This window comes from Trachurus trachurus, assembly GCF_905171665.1.
Source record: "Trachurus trachurus genome assembly, chromosome: 8".
NCBI lineage: Eukaryota > Metazoa > Chordata > Actinopteri > Carangiformes > Carangidae > Trachurus > Trachurus trachurus.
Window position 1 is genome coordinate 2,054,818 of NC_139905.1, and position 17,461 is coordinate 2,072,278.

Genomic DNA, 17,461 nt, shown 5'->3' on the forward strand with positions numbered 1-17,461 from the left:
GCCGCCGACCTGGCGGGAGGAGGAGGAGATGGAGGAGCCCAACATGGAGGAGCCCCTGGCGGAGGAGGTCATGTAGCTGCTGCGGGTGGAGAAGGAGGTCATGGCTGCTGGTCGGAGCTGCAGGAGAATGAGGAGCTGCTGCAGCTCAGCGCCTTTTATCCCTCACGAACGGCCGGGGGTGGGAGGAGGGGGTGTCAAACATCCCAGGCCCCGGGTGTAGTGAGGCCCCAGGGCCCAAAGAGCCAGAAGATCTGGACTGAGGGGTCAGGTGCATGGTCCAGCAGGTCTGGCCCTGCCCTCAACCCCCCAGGCGACGGCTCTGATGTTTGGTCAGGGGCCCTCACCTGCCGCACCGGTTCTTGTCAGTCCACACACTGAGCCTGGAGCACCAGACATTCAGAAATAAAAACAAACATTTCTTCCAATAAGGAGAACTAACTCCAAACTCCAGGTCTCGATGCTAAACTAAGGTAAAGTAGAGTATACAGTATATGAGACAACTGGGAGTACGACCCAGAGGTAGATAATCAGTCAAATCAATCAATCAAAATTTTATTTATAGAGCACTTTTCCTGCAAGAACATGCAACACAAAGTGCTTAAAACGAATCACGCTGGCGGCAACGCGAATATGTATGAGGTAAATTCATGCAAAACCGCTGATGCGCGTTGCCTTCAGGGACAGTTTTTCATCAAGCAGTCTCTGTATTTCCCTCTAAAACAACTCTGTCTGGTAATGTTCTGTTATTATCTCATAGCGTGGTGAATGTGCAGGTCACAACTTACATCGTTGTTGGATTGTGTATTTGATGAGTTTGATGAGGGAAACAAAGAAATCCCACGAGCCTCCGTAGCGTAGCTCTGAGCAGCTCACAGCTCCGCTCCGCCGTTCTAAAAACAGCTTGCACCGACAATTAAAGGTAACGCACCTACTACTATGACTATAGGGATTATGGCAATGGGCCAATTTGCAAAAATGTTGAACTATCCCTTTAAAAATTATAAAGATCAATGGAACAAAAAACCCCTGGGAACAGTCTGATTTGTTTGAAAATACGATGTAAATATTATAACATTTATTTAAATTAATATATATTATTATATTATATTATATATATAAATATATTGAGGATCAACCTCATTTACAATATAGCAGAGACGTTATACATAAGAATATCCAGAATACCAAAAAGTAAAAGTGACAAAGATAAATTGAAAACAGAGAAGTCTAGTTAAAAACAGGAGCAGTTGGATGTAAAATAAGATGCAGTTATGGATTTAAATTGTCCTAATGATAAAGCATGGTGAGTTTCAGATGGTTTTGTAGATTGTTCCAGGTTGCAGGTGCAGAAGTAAGAGAAACTGCACTTTCCAAATTCAGTATTAACAGAGGGAACCTGCAGTGTGAGTCAGTCCTTTGACCGTGTATGATAGAGGCTTGCATTAAAAGATAGTTAATATAAGATGGTAAGAGACCAGTGAGAGCTTTAAAAATAAATAAAATCCAGTGTCTACCAAGCCTGTTTGATAGCGAGGGCCATTGAACTTTATAATACAGGTCACAATGATAAGTGTTGTAGCTGTTGCCTGTAATAAACCTCAGGGCTGAATGAGTCAAGTGGGTGTAGAGTTGTAGCTGATGCATGTCTGTATAAAACGTCTCCATAATCTAAAACTGACATAAAAGTTGCATCAATAAGTTTCTTCCTGCAATAAAGAGGAATGGATGATTTGTTCCTGTAAAACATCAACACAACATTGATAAGAAACAGAACAAAGAGACGCCGTCAATTTCATCAACACAAAGGAAACAAACAGTGGATTTACTTAACAAAACAAAGACCGACCTGTCAGACGGGGTCACACACACACACAGAGACACACACACCTGAGGCTGTAGGCACGGCTGTACGATAATTGAAACTCATGACATTTTTCATTGACATAAACAAACAGCTGCTCAAACACATAAAGATAAAAACATCTTCAGTTACATCACACGACTGTGTTCAACTTTACTTTAATATTTGAATTATTGTTCAGGTTTTTATTTGTTGTTTTCCTTTGTTGTTGTTGTTTTTTTATTTCTTCAGATTGTTTTGATGTGTTTTTTTATTGCTGCTGTGAACGACGTCACCGTTCCTGAATGAATAACTATAATAACACTATTAATGTTTGCAAGTTTATTACTGTAACTTAGACGTCTGAACCCACTGTTTATAACATTAAACCAACACTAAGGAACTTTTCAACCTTCATAAAATATTTTCATAACTTTTGTGATGATACATCGACTTACAACAAGTTGAATGACACCTCTGTCATGGCCTGAGGGGGTCTGTATCTCTTTCTCTGGCACTAAGCAGCTTTGAGGAGCATGGTAGGAACCCTGCTCTCACGCTAGTATTCATGGGAAATGGAGTCTTCCTTCACTTTCACTTTTGCGAGTCACAACAAGGAGGGAACAGGCAAAACAGCACTTTAGCAATGGATTATGTTTGTGTTTTCACTTTGAAATGATCCACTGGAAACAGAAACTTAGTTTTGATGTCTTCTGTTAATTTTAATGCAGGATATTTACAGGGCTTCACGCTAGTGTTCATGGGAAATGGAGTCTTCCTTCAGGAAAAACACTACCGCTTTGGTCCACAGGCGCCGCCAAACTCAACCAAAACTGAAAGTTCTTTAGTACTGCTTTAAGTAAAAGTAAGAGTAAGAGTAAATTTCATATTTTTCACATCAATGAATTACTATAATTTTTGGTAACGCTTCCTTTTACGGTACGGTAATTACCAGGAAATTACCAGGTAATAAGATGTATTTACTAGGTAATAACCAGGTAATTAAATGCAATTACATTGTAATTACCAAGTACTTACTAGGTAATTACAAGGTAATTACCCAGTATTTACAGATATTTTTCCTGACTACTACTAGGTATTTACCCAATAATTTCCTGGTAGATACACAGTAATTGTATATTGTAGATTTTAAACCCGGTAGTTAAAAAATATTTACCTGATATTTATCTGGTAAATACTAACAAGTTACCTGGTATTTACCCAATAATTACCAGGTAGATATCCTGATGTGTCTATACGTGACTTTGTTAGGGTGATAATAACTTAGATATTTACCTGGTAATTACCAGGTATTTACTCAAAATGATCGCTACCTTACCTGGTAACTACCACTTATTTACGTGGTAGTTACCTGATATTTACCTGGTAAATATCAACTAGTTACCTAGTATTTACTAGAAATATACGGAAAACTACGTATTTATCCAGGAATTATATATTATGTATTACCAGTCAACCTGTGTAGTGACAGTGAGGGTATAACTTGCAACTATTTACCAAGTAATTACTTTCTAATTACCCAGTAATTTACATTATCAGGTAAAACCTTGTGAATTACCCTGTAAGGAAGGTGGAACTGTACTGTAAAAGGAAGCGTGGTTTGTTTCAATGATATTACCATGTACTTTCCTGGTAACTGTAGATTATAATCCTCTGCCCCCCATCAGGGTGTGTAATTTTGAACATGGTACCTGGTAAAAAACTCCCATATCTACCTGATAATTAACAGGTAAATATCAGAGTTTTACAGAGTAGTTACCATGTAAGAAAGGTGGAATTGTACTGTAAAAGGAAGCGTGGTTTGTTTCAATGATATTACCATGTACTTTCCTGGTAACTGTAGATTATAATCCTCTGCCCCCCATCAGGGTGTGTAATTTTGAACATGGTACCTGGTAAAAAACTCCCATATCTACCTGATAATTAACAGGTAAATATTAGAGTTTTACAGAGTAGTTACCATGTAAGAAAGGTGGAATTGTACTGTAAAAGGAAGCGTGGTTTGTTTCAATGATATTACCATATACTTTCCTGGTAACTGTAGATTATAATCCTGTGTAGTTTTGAACATGGTACCTGGCAAAACCTCCCATACCTCCCTGATAATTATCAGGTAAATATCAGGGTGATATCGGAGTTTTACAGAGTAGTTACCATGTAAGAAAGGTGGAACTGTACTGTAAAAGGAAGCATGGTTTGTTTCAATGATATTACCATGTACTTTCCTGGTAACTGTAGATTATAATCCTCTACCACCCATCAGGGTGTTTTGAACATGGTACCTGGTAAAAACTCCAAGGTTGGGTTAAATATTTAGACCCAACAGATTGGGCTGAGATTTGGACGACACCTTAATCACTCTCCAGCTTCAGAAAACAGTGTTTGGTAAGTAAACTTATAATTATTAGCCTACAGGTTTGGTAGTTTAATGTGGTAGCCAATTAGCCTACTTTAAAAACTTCACCTCACTCTGCGACCAGGCATTGTTTCCTCGTGTTGCTTGCTTGCTAACTTGCTAGCTAGCTAGTTACTTTCACCTGATAAGATAGTTTCCAGCACAGCAGCAGCAGCATCAATTGTCAGGGCCGTGAAGGAAAGGAAATGACGGTAGCCTCCAGTCTTGTGTTTTAATTGACAGGAGGACCGTTGTGGTGAGTTGGGAAGTGGGTGTTAGCAGCGGATGCTAACTGCTAGCGCTAGTCGAAGTTAGCATCGAGCTAGCTCACCTTTCCTTTGCGATGCTGCTGCTGCTAAGAGGAAGAGACTTGCTACCAGCACTGGCTAACATCCAGGACATCTGGTGGTGCTAGTAGCCCTCCTACTCTGCTTCTGCTGCACATAGCTGTCTATCAAAGTCTATGAGTGTAGGGTGAGTGTAGTTTTCTGTTAGCCGTGTGTGTGTATGTGCGCTCGAACTGTTTTGCTTTGTCGTTAGTGGGGGGGGGGGGGGGGGGGGGGTGCGTAACGGACGTCACCATAGTGACTAGCAGCAGAGACGTTTTGCTAGCAGTGCTTGTTGGTGCTAGGTTGGAGTATTTGGGTTTGCTATTTTGAGATTATTGTGGTCTTTCTTTTCTCTGCCCACTACAGAACCCAGTATAATTGGTGAGAACTGCTGGCAAATGACATTGTGGCCTCCTCTCATGGACACTCAAGGCATGGTGAGTAGTTTGTGTGTTGCCCTGTCTAAAATGCATATTTAATTTCGACTTCTGGCTAAAAATCAAGGAATCCCTTATCCCAGAATTCATATAGGGCCCTGATTAAAAATTAATGGAATAAATAGATATTTTCGAAAACATTATAGAAAAAAAAATATATAGTTCATGATTTGTTTCTACCACATGGGCATCAACAGGATGGGTATTTGAAGGGTTAAATGCAGAGATGCATAGTTTGTTGGCTGTGCACATACAGTATGGGCTACTGTACCCAGTGTACAGATTTTATATCTACCTGAGATGGCTGTTACATGTGCCTAAAGAAATGTGCTATGGGCTAAGACTCCAGATACAGTGTCTGATACAGCATTACCTGTAGAGATGAACCTAACCTGTTGTACAAACTAATTTTTGAATCTTGTTTTTTTTTTCTTTATTCTTCAGCCTGGAACAAACATGGTGCAGTACCTGGCGACCACAAGCAGTAGCACAGAATACCTGTATGTCTTCATGCTAGGGAGAAGCATCACTGGGATAGCCTTGGAGCACCCATCTCTGTTGGGTGGGGTGGGGTGTGGATAGGTTACAGTTTTTACTGATGTAATTTGCCAAAATGTGTAGACTGGACATGTGAAGAAGGCAAAAAGCTCTGCACTTTGTGTTTTTCTTTTCATTTTCTTTTTTAATATGCAAGTTATTGTATGTTTAGCACTTAAAGGGATAGGCCAGCATTTTTTTCCCGTGTCTTGCCTCACTCCCGAGTCCATGACCAGCAGATAGGTCACCATCCTTTTGACTTTGCGTGCAGTAACAAGGCAGAGCCCCTATCGTCCGTAATTAGCTTTGCTTAAACGCTGTAAGTGTATGAGTAGTGTTAGCCTGCCTCCTACCCCAGCCGAAATCAGCAGTCAGAAGCTGATTTCATTTTAGCTCTAAACTCTGTAAATATATCACTTTATCGACATTTCAAACATTTTTAAGTGGGAAAGGAGACGTTTAGATCAGCAGTGTGTCGTTAATTTGTCAAAATACCAGCTGTGGTTTACAATTTTGTTAGGACAAATTCGGCGCTACTCAAGCTGCGGTGTGACCAACCAATCACCGGTTGCTCTTTACATACAGAAAACCATGACGATATAATTTGTGCTTTTGTTTTGAAATAGGAAGCTAACCTACCCTCGATGTAGCTCGCTTGAACCAAAATAACCGTCTCTGCTTGAACCCTCCGTTTTGACCGATCTCGTCCTGTTAGCGGCATTTGACCGCTCAAGATGTCTTACCAGAGAGTTTTGTCAGCTCTGAGACGAAGATCGGCCCGCCGGTTTCCGTTTAGAGTTGCTGAAGAGTTTCTCTGATGACTTTAGGTGGAGGCAGGCTAACACTACCCATACACTTCCAGTGTTTGAGCTAAGCTAATTAGTGACTTTAGGTGGAGGCAGGCTAACACTACCTATATACTTCCAGCGTTTGAGCTAAGCTAATTAGCGGTGCGCCAGCTCTGCCCGTATCTCCCTTGTTACTGCACGCACAGTTGAAAGGATGGTGTCTATCTGCCTGTCATGGACTCGGGAGTGAGACAAGACACACAAAAAAATGTTTGCGTATACCTTTAAGAGTATTGAAGTTACTCTCTTCAAGTTCACTGTTTTGCAGATTAAGAGGATTAAAGTTAGTCTCTTTGACAGTTCACATGTTTTTGCGTATTTGTCACAGAGTGTAACAAAATGCATTGTATCTTTATGTAAAGGAAAGTACATGGTAATATCATTGAAACAAACCACGCTTCCTTTTACAGTACAATTCCACCTTTCTTACATGGTAACTACTCTGTAAAACTCCGATATCACCCTGATATTTACCTGATAATTATCAGGGAGGTATGGGAGGTTTTGCCAGGTACCATGTTCAAAACTACACAGGATTATAATCTACAGTTACCAGGAAAGTATATGGTAATATCATTGAAACAAACCACGCTTCCTTTTACAGTACAATTCCACTTTTCTTACATGGTAACTACTCTGTAAAACTCTGATATTTACCTGTTAATTATCAGGTAGATATGGGAGTTTTTTACCAGGTACCATGTTCAAAATTACACACCCTGATGGGGGGCAGAGGATTATAATCTACAGTTACCAGGAAAGTACATGGTAATATCATTGAAACAAACCACGCTTCCTTTTACAGTACAATTCCACCTTTCTTACATGGTAACTACTCTGTAAAACTCTGATATTTACCTGTTAATTATCAGGTAGATATGGGAGTTTTTTACCAGGTACCATGTTCAAAATTACACACCCTGATGGGGGGCAGAGGATTATAATCTACAGTTACCAGGAAAGTACATGGTAATATCATTGAAACAAACCACGCTTCCTTTTACAGTACAGTTCCACCTTCCTTACAGGGTAATTCACAAGGTTTTACCTGATAATGTAAATTGTAACTACTGGGTAATTAGAAAGTAATTACTTGGTAAATAGTTGCAAGTTATACCCTCACTGTCACTACACAGGTTGACTGGTAATACATAATATATAATTCCTGGATAAATACCTGGTAGTTTTCCGTATATTTCTAGTAAATACTATGTAACTAGTTGATATTTACCAGGTAAATATCAGGTAACTACCACGGAAATAAGTGGTAGTTACCAGGTAAGGTAGCGATCATTTTGAGTAAATACCTGGTAATTACCAGGTAAATATCTAAGTTATTATCACCCTAACAAAGTCACGTATAGACACATCAGGATATCTACCTGGTAATTATTGGGTAAATACCAGGTAACTTGTTGGTATTTACCAGATAAATATCAGGTAAATATTTTTTAACTACCGGGTTTAAAATCTACAATATACAATTACTGTGTATCTACCAGGAAATTATTGGGTAAATACCTGGTAGTAGTCAGGAAAAATATCTGTAAATACTGGGTAATTACCTTGTAATTACCTAGTAAGTACTTGGTAATTACAATGTAATTGCATTTAATTACCTGGTTATTACCTAGTAAATACATCTTATTACCTGGTAATTTCCTGGTAATTACCGTACCGTAAAAGGAAGCGTTACCTAATTTTTTCTAAATGAATTTAAAGCAGAAGTAAGCGATCCGGTGGTTTTGGCTCTAACTTCCTGTCAGCAGATGGAGTTAGCAGCCCTCGTCCCTACGTCACCACATTCACATGCATCCCTTGGCTGCACACACAGAGAGGACCGCCCCTTTATGCCGTTCTCTCTCCTCATTGGATAAAGGTTGTAGGATACAAGGAAAGTTTTCTCCTCGGCTCAGAGCAGAGCAGAGTGACTGACAGACCCGTGTTTCAGACCAAACACTCTATAGAAGTGATTGCTGTCGGAAGATATATCTATTTAAGACTTATATTAACACAAATATTCCGCTTACTTCTGCTTTAACACAAACATTTACCTTTATACTGTATGGAGCTTCATTTTCTGGTCCTCACAGTTTATTCCCCTGCAGTGAGGTCATGGCGGTGGGCGGAGCCTGTAGCTGCTGCTCTACAGTGGAGGTGTGGTTTACAGTGTGACTCCCTCTGGTGGAGGTTTGAGGAACACACACAGCTGCTGCTGCTGCATCATTTAAAAAATCATCCCTGTTTTTCATGTTGAGCAGCAGAGGGATGAAGGTGGCATATATGTCTCCATATCCACAGGGACAGGGTAAATACAGAGACTGCTTGATGAAAAACTGTCCCTGAAGGCAACGCGCATCAGCTGTTTTGCATGAATTTCCCTCTAAAACAACTCTGTGTGGTAACGTTGTGTTATCTCATAGCGTGGTGAATGTGCAGCTCACAACTTGTCCACCAGAGCGTTGTGGAGTTGTTGGATTGTGTATTTGATGAGTTTGATGAGCAAGAAATCCCATGAGCCTCCGTAGCGTAGCTCTGAGCAGCTCACGGCTCTGCTCCGCCGTTCTAAAAACAGCTTGCACCAACAATTAAAGGTAACGAACCTACTGCTATGACTATAGGGATTATGGTGATGGACCAGTTTGACAAAAATGTTGAACTATCCCTTGTATAATGTGAATATAATAATAAACAACCAAAGAAACGCACACACAAACACACACATTTCAGTTCATCAGAAATATTTTATTGGTAAAACTCTGAGAACGGCAGCTTGTTCAGGTGTGTGTTCAGGTGTGTGTTCAGGACTCCTCAGTGGTGGAGCTGACCTCTTCACCGTCCACCAGCTCTTTGGTGACGATCAGAACCTTGCGAGTTGTGGTGGTGGTCATTGGGCTGCAGGGAACACACACACACACACACACATCGTTATCCTTTATGTCTCTGATCAACAGATTAATAAAGTTTTATCAACACTAGAGACCTAATGGAAAGCAGAATTTTACGTTTTTTTCTACAGTTTTCCCGTTTCCTCTGACCACCGGTCGGGTCTGCAGGTCAATTCAATTCAAATTTAAAAGTAGAAAGTGCAGGTGCAAAACAACGATCCACATCCCTACATCCCTACATACCACAGACATACCCAACACAATAATAATACACATTCCTACAACCACACATAAGTACAAATACTCGCAGCAAAGGTTAAAAACGGACACATACAAGCATAAAAATTAGTTAAAAACAAGTTAATTGAAAAGGAAAAAGTTCTGGTGGGAGTTAGGTGTTTAGAAGTCGGACTGAGGTGGGGATGAAACTGGATGATGCTGTCTTTGTCCGGAGTGGGAGTGAGCTGTATCTGCGTGCTGATGGCAGTAGGCTGTAGTTGCTGTGTAGTGTGTGTGTTGTGTCTATGGCAATCTGTGTAAAGAAAAAAAGGGAATATCCGCACACTGAATTAAAGCTCCCATTTATAAAAGGCCATTTTGCCTGAGGAAGACCACATCGGTCGAAACGTTGTAAGCAAGTAGGCTATCCAATAAATGGGAGCTTTAATTCAGTGTGCGGATATTCCCTTTTTTTCTTTGCAATTATCCTGACTGTCCGGCACCTGGCCTAAAATAGGCATTGGATGTGCGCACAACCACCCTGCTTTTTCTATGGCGATCTGTGTGCCTTTTTTCTTGACTTGAGTGTTGTAGATGTTGATGAGTGGCTCTTGTTCCTGACCTATGGTTTTATTGCTGAGTTTGACTATTTTTGTTTAGACTGTTTCGGTGTTTCGGTGGGTGATGCTGAGTGAACCGAACCAGGCTGTGATGTTGACTGTGAGGACGGTCTACTCTGTGGCGGACTCACATGGACAGCTCTCCGTCCAGCAGCCTCCTGTACTCTGTGATCTCCATCTCCAGCCGGGTCTTGATGTCCAGCAGCATCTGGTACTCCTGTCCCTGGGTCTCCAGACTGGCCCTCAGCTGGGCCAGCTGCTCCTCCAGAGACACCACCTGCCTCTGGTAACCGCCCAGCATGGTGGCGTAGCGGCCCTGGGTGTCGGCCAGCTGGTCCTCCAGAGACGCTTTCTGGTGTGGAAGAATGAAGAACGGAGAACGTGTGTGAGAAGACTTTTTCAGACTCAGACTGTCGACTCATGATGAAAAAGTAGAGCAGAGATGGACAGAGTACCCGACTCCAGTACTTGAGTAAGAGTACAAATACTACTGGTCAAAATTTACTCCGTTACAAGTAAAAGTAGCTCAGTCGACATGTTACTCCAGTAAGAGTAAAAAAGTATTTGCTTTTAAAGGTACTTAAGTATCCAAAAGTACATGCTTTTAAATGTACTTTAAGTCAAAGTCAGAGTCAGAGTAAATGTCTTATTCTTCACATCAATGAATGACTCTAATTGTTTGTAAATGAATGTAAGGAGCTTTTAACTCTTGTTAGTGAGAATGAACTCTTTGAAAGCAGCTGCACTGATGTGCTGCTTTTAGGGGTTAGGGTTTCCTTCTCTGACAAACACAGCTTGTGTCCAATAGGATTTTAGAAAAAGACCTGAAAGTAACCAGTACTATTCAGCCGTACTACTAATTAACTCCAGTAAAAGTACAAATATTTGTCTTGGAAATGTATTCAAGTAAGAGTAATAAGTACCAAAGAAATCTAATACTAAAGTAAAGTACAAATCCTCTGGATACCTACTTAAGTACAGTACTCAAGTAAATTTACTCCGTTACTGTCCACCACTGAAGCAGAGTGACAGTAGAAACTCACCATGCTGAGCTGCGCCTGCAGCTCGATCTCCAGACCCTGCAGAGAGCGCTTCACCTCCGTGACCTCGGAGCGAGACGACTGGAGGGACTCGGTGCTCACGGCCACCTCCTTGTTGACCTCCTCAGACTGTTGGAGCAGAGAGGAGACGAGTCAGAGAACACTTAAATCAGCCTGTCCAAGTTATTATAGGTTTAATTCATTCATTCATGTTCATTAGTTTGTTATCTCATTGATTGCTCGTACCACAGTTTGCAGCACATCATCACATTACAATGAATGACAACAGTCTGAAAAAAAGTGTGCTCTCTGTAGCTGAGTGGTAGAATAAAGGTTTAGTGATCATGAGATCATGGGTTCGATTCCTGCCTCAGTCATGTCACATCATTGCTTGACTTGTGATTCCAACTATTCAGCTGTCATTGGACAGTCTTTGATTCCCCATAGTATAAAGCTCATTGTAAGTCAGGTCCTCTGTGGCCATGTGGTTAGTGTGTCAGGTTACCACTCATGAAGTTGTGGGTTCAATTCCTTCCTTGGACATGTTTCTTGTATGCCATTCCGCATGTCTTTGTCAATTTATTCTGCTAATTCAGCATGGTTCAGCAATGGCTTTCAGCATTCACACGCATTTTCCGTTAGGAAATGCTGTTTCTAGTTTTAGTTTTTATTTAGTTATTTAGTTTGATTTTTTATTTCAGTTTAGTTTTAGTGAGTTCAACAAATGAATGTTTTAGTTTATTTTTTATTTTAGAGGAATTCGTTTTTATTTAGTTTTTATTTAGTCTTAGTTTTAGTTTAGTTTAAGTCTTAGTTGTAGTTTTTATTTAGTTTTTATTTAGTCTTAGTCTTAGTTTTAGTTTAGTCTTAGTCTTAGTTGTAGTTTTATTTAGTCTTAGTTGTAGTTTTTATTTAGTCTTTGTCTTAGTTGTAGTTGTTCAGGTTTTAGGAGAAAGCCTCTGTCAGACCTCTGAAGATGAACTTGTTCCCTTTTAGTTGCATCCATCCCATAATGTTCCCATCAGTCCTCATCAGGTCCCATTCACTCTTATCTAGCTGTGGGTCGTACTCCAAGTCGTCCCATATTGAGCTGTGGCGTTTTCTTCTTGCAGCTTTAGACATCTCTAAGAAAATTATTATTATGACAACACTTTACTTTACTGCAGTTTATCACTGATACAGGGAGGTTGGAGTTAGGTCTAGTTTTTGGAAAAAAGTTAGTTTTTATTTTAGTTTCACTGCTGGTTTTAGTGAATATATATACCAGATCAGTGAATATAATAACCCTTGTATGCAGACGACACCCCGCTGTTCATCATCATGTTTTTAGTTTCCACTGAATCATGACTTGCACTGACTCATCTGTGGCAGCTTCTGCTCTGATGAAACTAGGATCCAAACCCTGAAGCTCACCTTGGACTGGAACCAGGTCTCCAGGTCTCTGCGGTTCTTGGTGGCCACGGTCTCGTAGTGGTCTCTGATCCCGGCCATGACGGCGGACAGGTCCTGCTGAGGAGCCGCGTCCACCTCCACGTTCACCTGGCCGCTCATCTGGGCCCGCAGAGCCAGCAGGTCCTGCAGGAGAAGACGGGACAAATTTAATGTGTCTGCAGCTTCATATCGAGGTAAAATGAGTTGGAACCAACATCTACACGTTCTATGTGACTTTAAAGAGACTTGAAAATATTTTGGGATTGAATTCTTCAATAAACACTGCAAATGTTAAAGCTGAAGTAAGCGATCCGGTGGTTTTGTCTAACTTCCTGTCAGCAGATGGAGTTAGCAGTCCCCGCCCTCGTCCCTACGTCACCACATTCAGGCTCATCCCTTGGCTGCACACACAGAGAGGACCGCCCCTTTATGCCGTTCTCTCTCCTCATTGGATAAAGGTTGTAGGATACAAGGAAAGTTTTCTCCTCGGCTTACAGCAGAGCAAAGTGACTGACAGACCCGTGTTTCAGACCAAACACTCTATATAAGTGATTGCTGTCGGAAGATACAACTATTTACAACTTATATTAACACAAACATTCACCTTACTTCTGCTTTAAGTGAGTTTGCACCAACATCTACACATTCTGTGTGACTTTAAAGAGACTTGAAAATATTTCGGGATTGAATTCTTCAATAAACAAGTGCTGCAAATGTTGTTGCGTCATACTTGATCTGAGCAGGGTTGGTTTTGCTCAATCCAGTCTTACTCACCTCCTCGTGGTTCTTCCTGAGCTGGATGAGTTCCTCCCTCAGAGACTCGATCTGCATCTCCAGGTCAGATCTTCCCAGAGTCAGCTCGTCCAGGACCCTCTTCAGCCCGGCGATGTCGGCCTCCACACTCTGACGCATGCACAGCTCGTTCTCATACCTGTGAACAGCAGCAGCAGATGTGGCATTGTTATTCATGGAGGTGGTCTCAGTCTGAGCAGCAGCTGTTTGACCTATAACATGTGAAACTGTTCATTCTCTCACTTCACTTTGAAGTCGTCAGCAGCCAGTTTGGCGTTATCGACGGCCAGGTACAGAGATCCATTGGTGCGGGTGGCGTCTAAGATCTGGAAAACAGACAGAGGACAGACTGAAGTTAGACTGAAGCAGCTGCAAGGTGTTCAACTGTTGCTGCAGCAGACTCACGGCGTGGCTGCCCCACTAGTGATGACACTACAAACAATAAATGACCTTAACTCTGAAATTTACAGTGTCCTGTCTCTGCTTCCTGTCTCACCTGAGTGCACACACGGGGTTAAACTAAGATAAGATAAGAGAGTTAACACAGAGACGTTCGTGACACGACTGATTCAACAGACATGATTAAACAAATAAAAGTCAAATCCGCCCTCGGTGTTTCAGTGGTTTGTTTGTTCTTATCTGCACATCATGCAAATGCAGCGCCGAAGGCCGGGTTTGGGCTGGTGGTGGTTTGGGTTTGGGTGTGGCTGCACCTGCGTTCATCCTACAACCTAACAACGAGTCACACGAACACTGAACAATGGCAGCATCTTCAGCCACAGATCATCATCCCATTGCACCAACATTTCTATTCTGTGTGAATCAGAACCGGGTCGCCTCACCTGGTCCTGCAGGTCGCTGATGACCAGCTGGAACGCGGAGCAGTCGTGGCCCTCGGGTTTGGTCTTGCTCTCCAGGAACTCTCTGATCCTCAGCTCCAGCTCGGCGTTGGCCGCCTCCAGCTTGCGCACCTTCTCCAGGTAGGAGGCGAGGCGGTCGTTCAGGTTCTGCATGGCCACCTTCTTGTTGTCGGAGATGTCCACGGCGTCGGCCAGGTTGAAGCCGGCTCCCACGCCGGCTCCCATGCTGGCTCCCACGCCGGAGGAGAAGCTCCTGGGAGCGCTCATGCTGGAGATGCGGACCCCGGAGCCCCCGGCGCCACCGTAAACACTGGGAGCCCTCATGGAGCCGAACCGGTTCCCACTGGAGAAGGACGCTGAGCGAGAGTAGGAGGCCATGGTGGTGGAGGAGGTTTGTCTGCTCTGGGTGGAGAGGAGGAGAGAATGCAGGAGAGACTGGACTCGGGTGCTTTTATGCCTCCTGACAGTGAGGGAGGGGTTCAGGGTCCGGCCCCCACAACACGCCCCGGGGGCAGGAGCCTCATGCCGACGCGGCAGCAGGATGACAAACAACCAAATCACAGCAGGGATTTACAGTTGCACAACGATGTGACATCCAGGACTCGAGTGTTTGCTCAGTTATCTGCAGCTGGATGTCTCTCAGGTGAGTCAGCGATGTCGTCGGCTCAGGTAGAAACCTAAAGGAATTTAATCTGCTTAACATGTTTACACAGTTCAAACCTCGACCCCCCTCTGGATTCCTCCCTGCACGTCCCCACACGTCTGTTGTCTCTCTGAGTGTGTGTGTACTGCCTACTGCCCATTTCTGAGTCCTTCATGCTATGTACAGCCACTATACCCCATAATATGATATGCATTCAAGTTAACTGCTTGTAATAGCTCACTATTTCTTGTATGCTTAGGCTGTAATGTATGTTGTATTTGTTATGTGTTTCTATTCTCTTTTCCTTATCCTTCTTTCTTATTTTTACTTGGGACCCCCTCCCCTCGAAAACGAGGTGATACACCTCAAGGGGTTAATCCTAATAAAGAAATTTGAATCTGTGTGTCTCTCCCTCTGTCCTGACTTAATGAAGTCACAGTTTATTGATTTCATAAAGCACATTTAAAATGACCAAAGTGCTGTACAATCATAGACACTCTAAGCAATACAAGGAATAATAAGAACTCAATGCAAATGAAGCATAAAGAAAAGTGCAGATATTTTTTCCTGAAGACACTGAGACGTCTCAGTTTGACCTCAGACCTCTGACCTGAGTGTCTTTGTGTTTTCAGCTGAATCTGAGCTTTAACTGTTCAACACGTCGTCGTCATGTCCTCGTTTGGCTCCAAAACCGGAGTTTGTTGATTCTGAACTGCAAAATAAGAAAGAGAAACAGAGTGAGAGTGTTTTGTCAAACAGCTGTGTCCAATGTGTCCACTCTCTCTCCTGTTGTGAAAACAGTTTTATTACATCAGCTTCTTGTTTGTTGTGGTCCTGCATCGTCACCATGACGATGGACAGGTCTGTGTCAGAGTCACATTCATGAAACCGAAACAGCGACCGAGAGAGAGAGAGAGAGAGTTAGCATTAGCACAACCACTAACACTGGTCACAGTCACAATACATGTCCTATTGTATGTATTTAATGCTGTATGGGTTGATTGCTGTAATCTCGCTGTACTTCTGTATAGTGACAATAAAGGCTGATTCTGATTCTGGTTTTATTTGTATAGCCCATTTTTACAAACAGTTTGTCTCAAAGGTCTTTATACAGCATCACAACATGGCGTATTTCAGGAAAATACTCTTACACGATTACTAAACTTTGTGGCTGTGAGGACTGAGGTGCTGCCTGGTCAGAGACAAGGGAAGAGGACGGACATGTCTAAAGTCTGGAACAACTGCATCCTGACCGTGAACTGCACCTGCATGGCTGAATATGTAACTTAAAATAATATAGCTTAACGTTAATTAATCTGAGTTTGCTTTCCATCGTCTTCAGTCATTGTCGTTATTGTGGTAAACATTTCACAACCCATTCTCTGCAGTTCTACAGCTGTGCCTGTGGGCATATCCAGATTTATCACCATTCAAACCAACGTGTCTTAACACATTATATTGCTCAAAATTAATTTCCAATGTACTATCTTCTCTCTCATTTCCCTTGAAAGGGGTGCGAGTTGACGGTATTCTGTAAAACTTGTGCCAACAATTAGTGCAACCAACGGCACAAATATTAACAAACAAATATTTGTTCTAAGACTGAAGAATGCTACTTTTTTTTAGTCAATGTACGTTCAAATTAGGGCCAATGGCGTGAACTTTTGGAAATATTTAGAGAGATTTCTGTAAAAAAGAAAAAAAGAAAAAAAAGAAGAAGTAATAATTCTAGAAAAAAGTGGTAAAACTTCAAGAAAAGATTGGGGACCCCCTTGAACCTTCTCAAGGACCCCTGTGGGTCCCCGGACCTCACTTTGCGGACCACTGGTGTAGTCTAATGGTACAGACACACCAACTCCGGCAATGGACGTCAAGTCAACGGATCCCATTCATTGTCTTTGTAGAGCAGCAGCTCCGGCCGCGCGGTGCATGATGGACACAGCACGTCGAGTTGACGGCCCCGTCGCCGTATGTGAATTTGCATAAAGATAGATTGAACTTTATGCAAATGACGTCCGTCCAACGCAATGCGGCCGGCTCAGAAACCGCCCAAACTATCAAACTAGGCAGTGTTGATCAAATATGAATCAAGATTCTGTTACTGCACTACACATTTCCCGCCTCAAATGTTGTCAGAAACATACTTTAGTGTGTTGTTTAACTGCAAAATGAGATCATTTGTGAGCCGGCCGCCATGTTGGAAACGGCAGATTGAAACTCGTCACACAGAACCGCCCACTCGCCGGTGCGTTCGGCGATCCGTTGCGTCGGGATCTGTCGCCGCCGGAGTTGATGTGTCTGTACCATGAGTGATACTCAGGTATACTCAGTATCCACTGAAAATGCATCAATATTTCAGTGTAACCACTACAGCAAAACTATCTAACTGTATGTGATACAGGTATGAACACGATACAACACTATACAGGAATGTACCTACCTAAAAAGCAGGATACACTCATCGCTCTGGTCCTGGTTCTGGTTCTGGTTCTAGTCCTGGTCCTAGTCTCCTCTGATCATCCTCTGACCATCTCGATGCTCTCTGCTCTCTCACCTGGAGC

At 42.3% G+C, this 17,461-nt stretch overlaps 1 protein-coding gene across 1 annotated transcript; it reads right to left on the reverse strand.

Annotated features, from left to right (window-relative positions):
• Positions 1-9,158: 9,158 nt before the first annotated feature.
• LOC310989454 (keratin, type I cytoskeletal 50 kDa-like) lies at positions 9,159-14,635 on the reverse strand (the record flags this gene model as incomplete). Its single annotated transcript, XM_083976527.1, has 7 exons — positions 9,159-9,302; positions 10,266-10,486; positions 11,178-11,303; positions 12,588-12,749; positions 13,380-13,536; positions 13,641-13,723; positions 14,240-14,635. 7 exons carry the CDS (start codon positions 14,633-14,635, stop codon positions 9,209-9,211), a joined length of 1,239 nt encoding a protein of 412 aa, XP_083832653.1. The 3' UTR covers positions 9,159-9,208.
• Between the last annotated feature and the right edge of the window lie 2,826 nt (positions 14,636-17,461).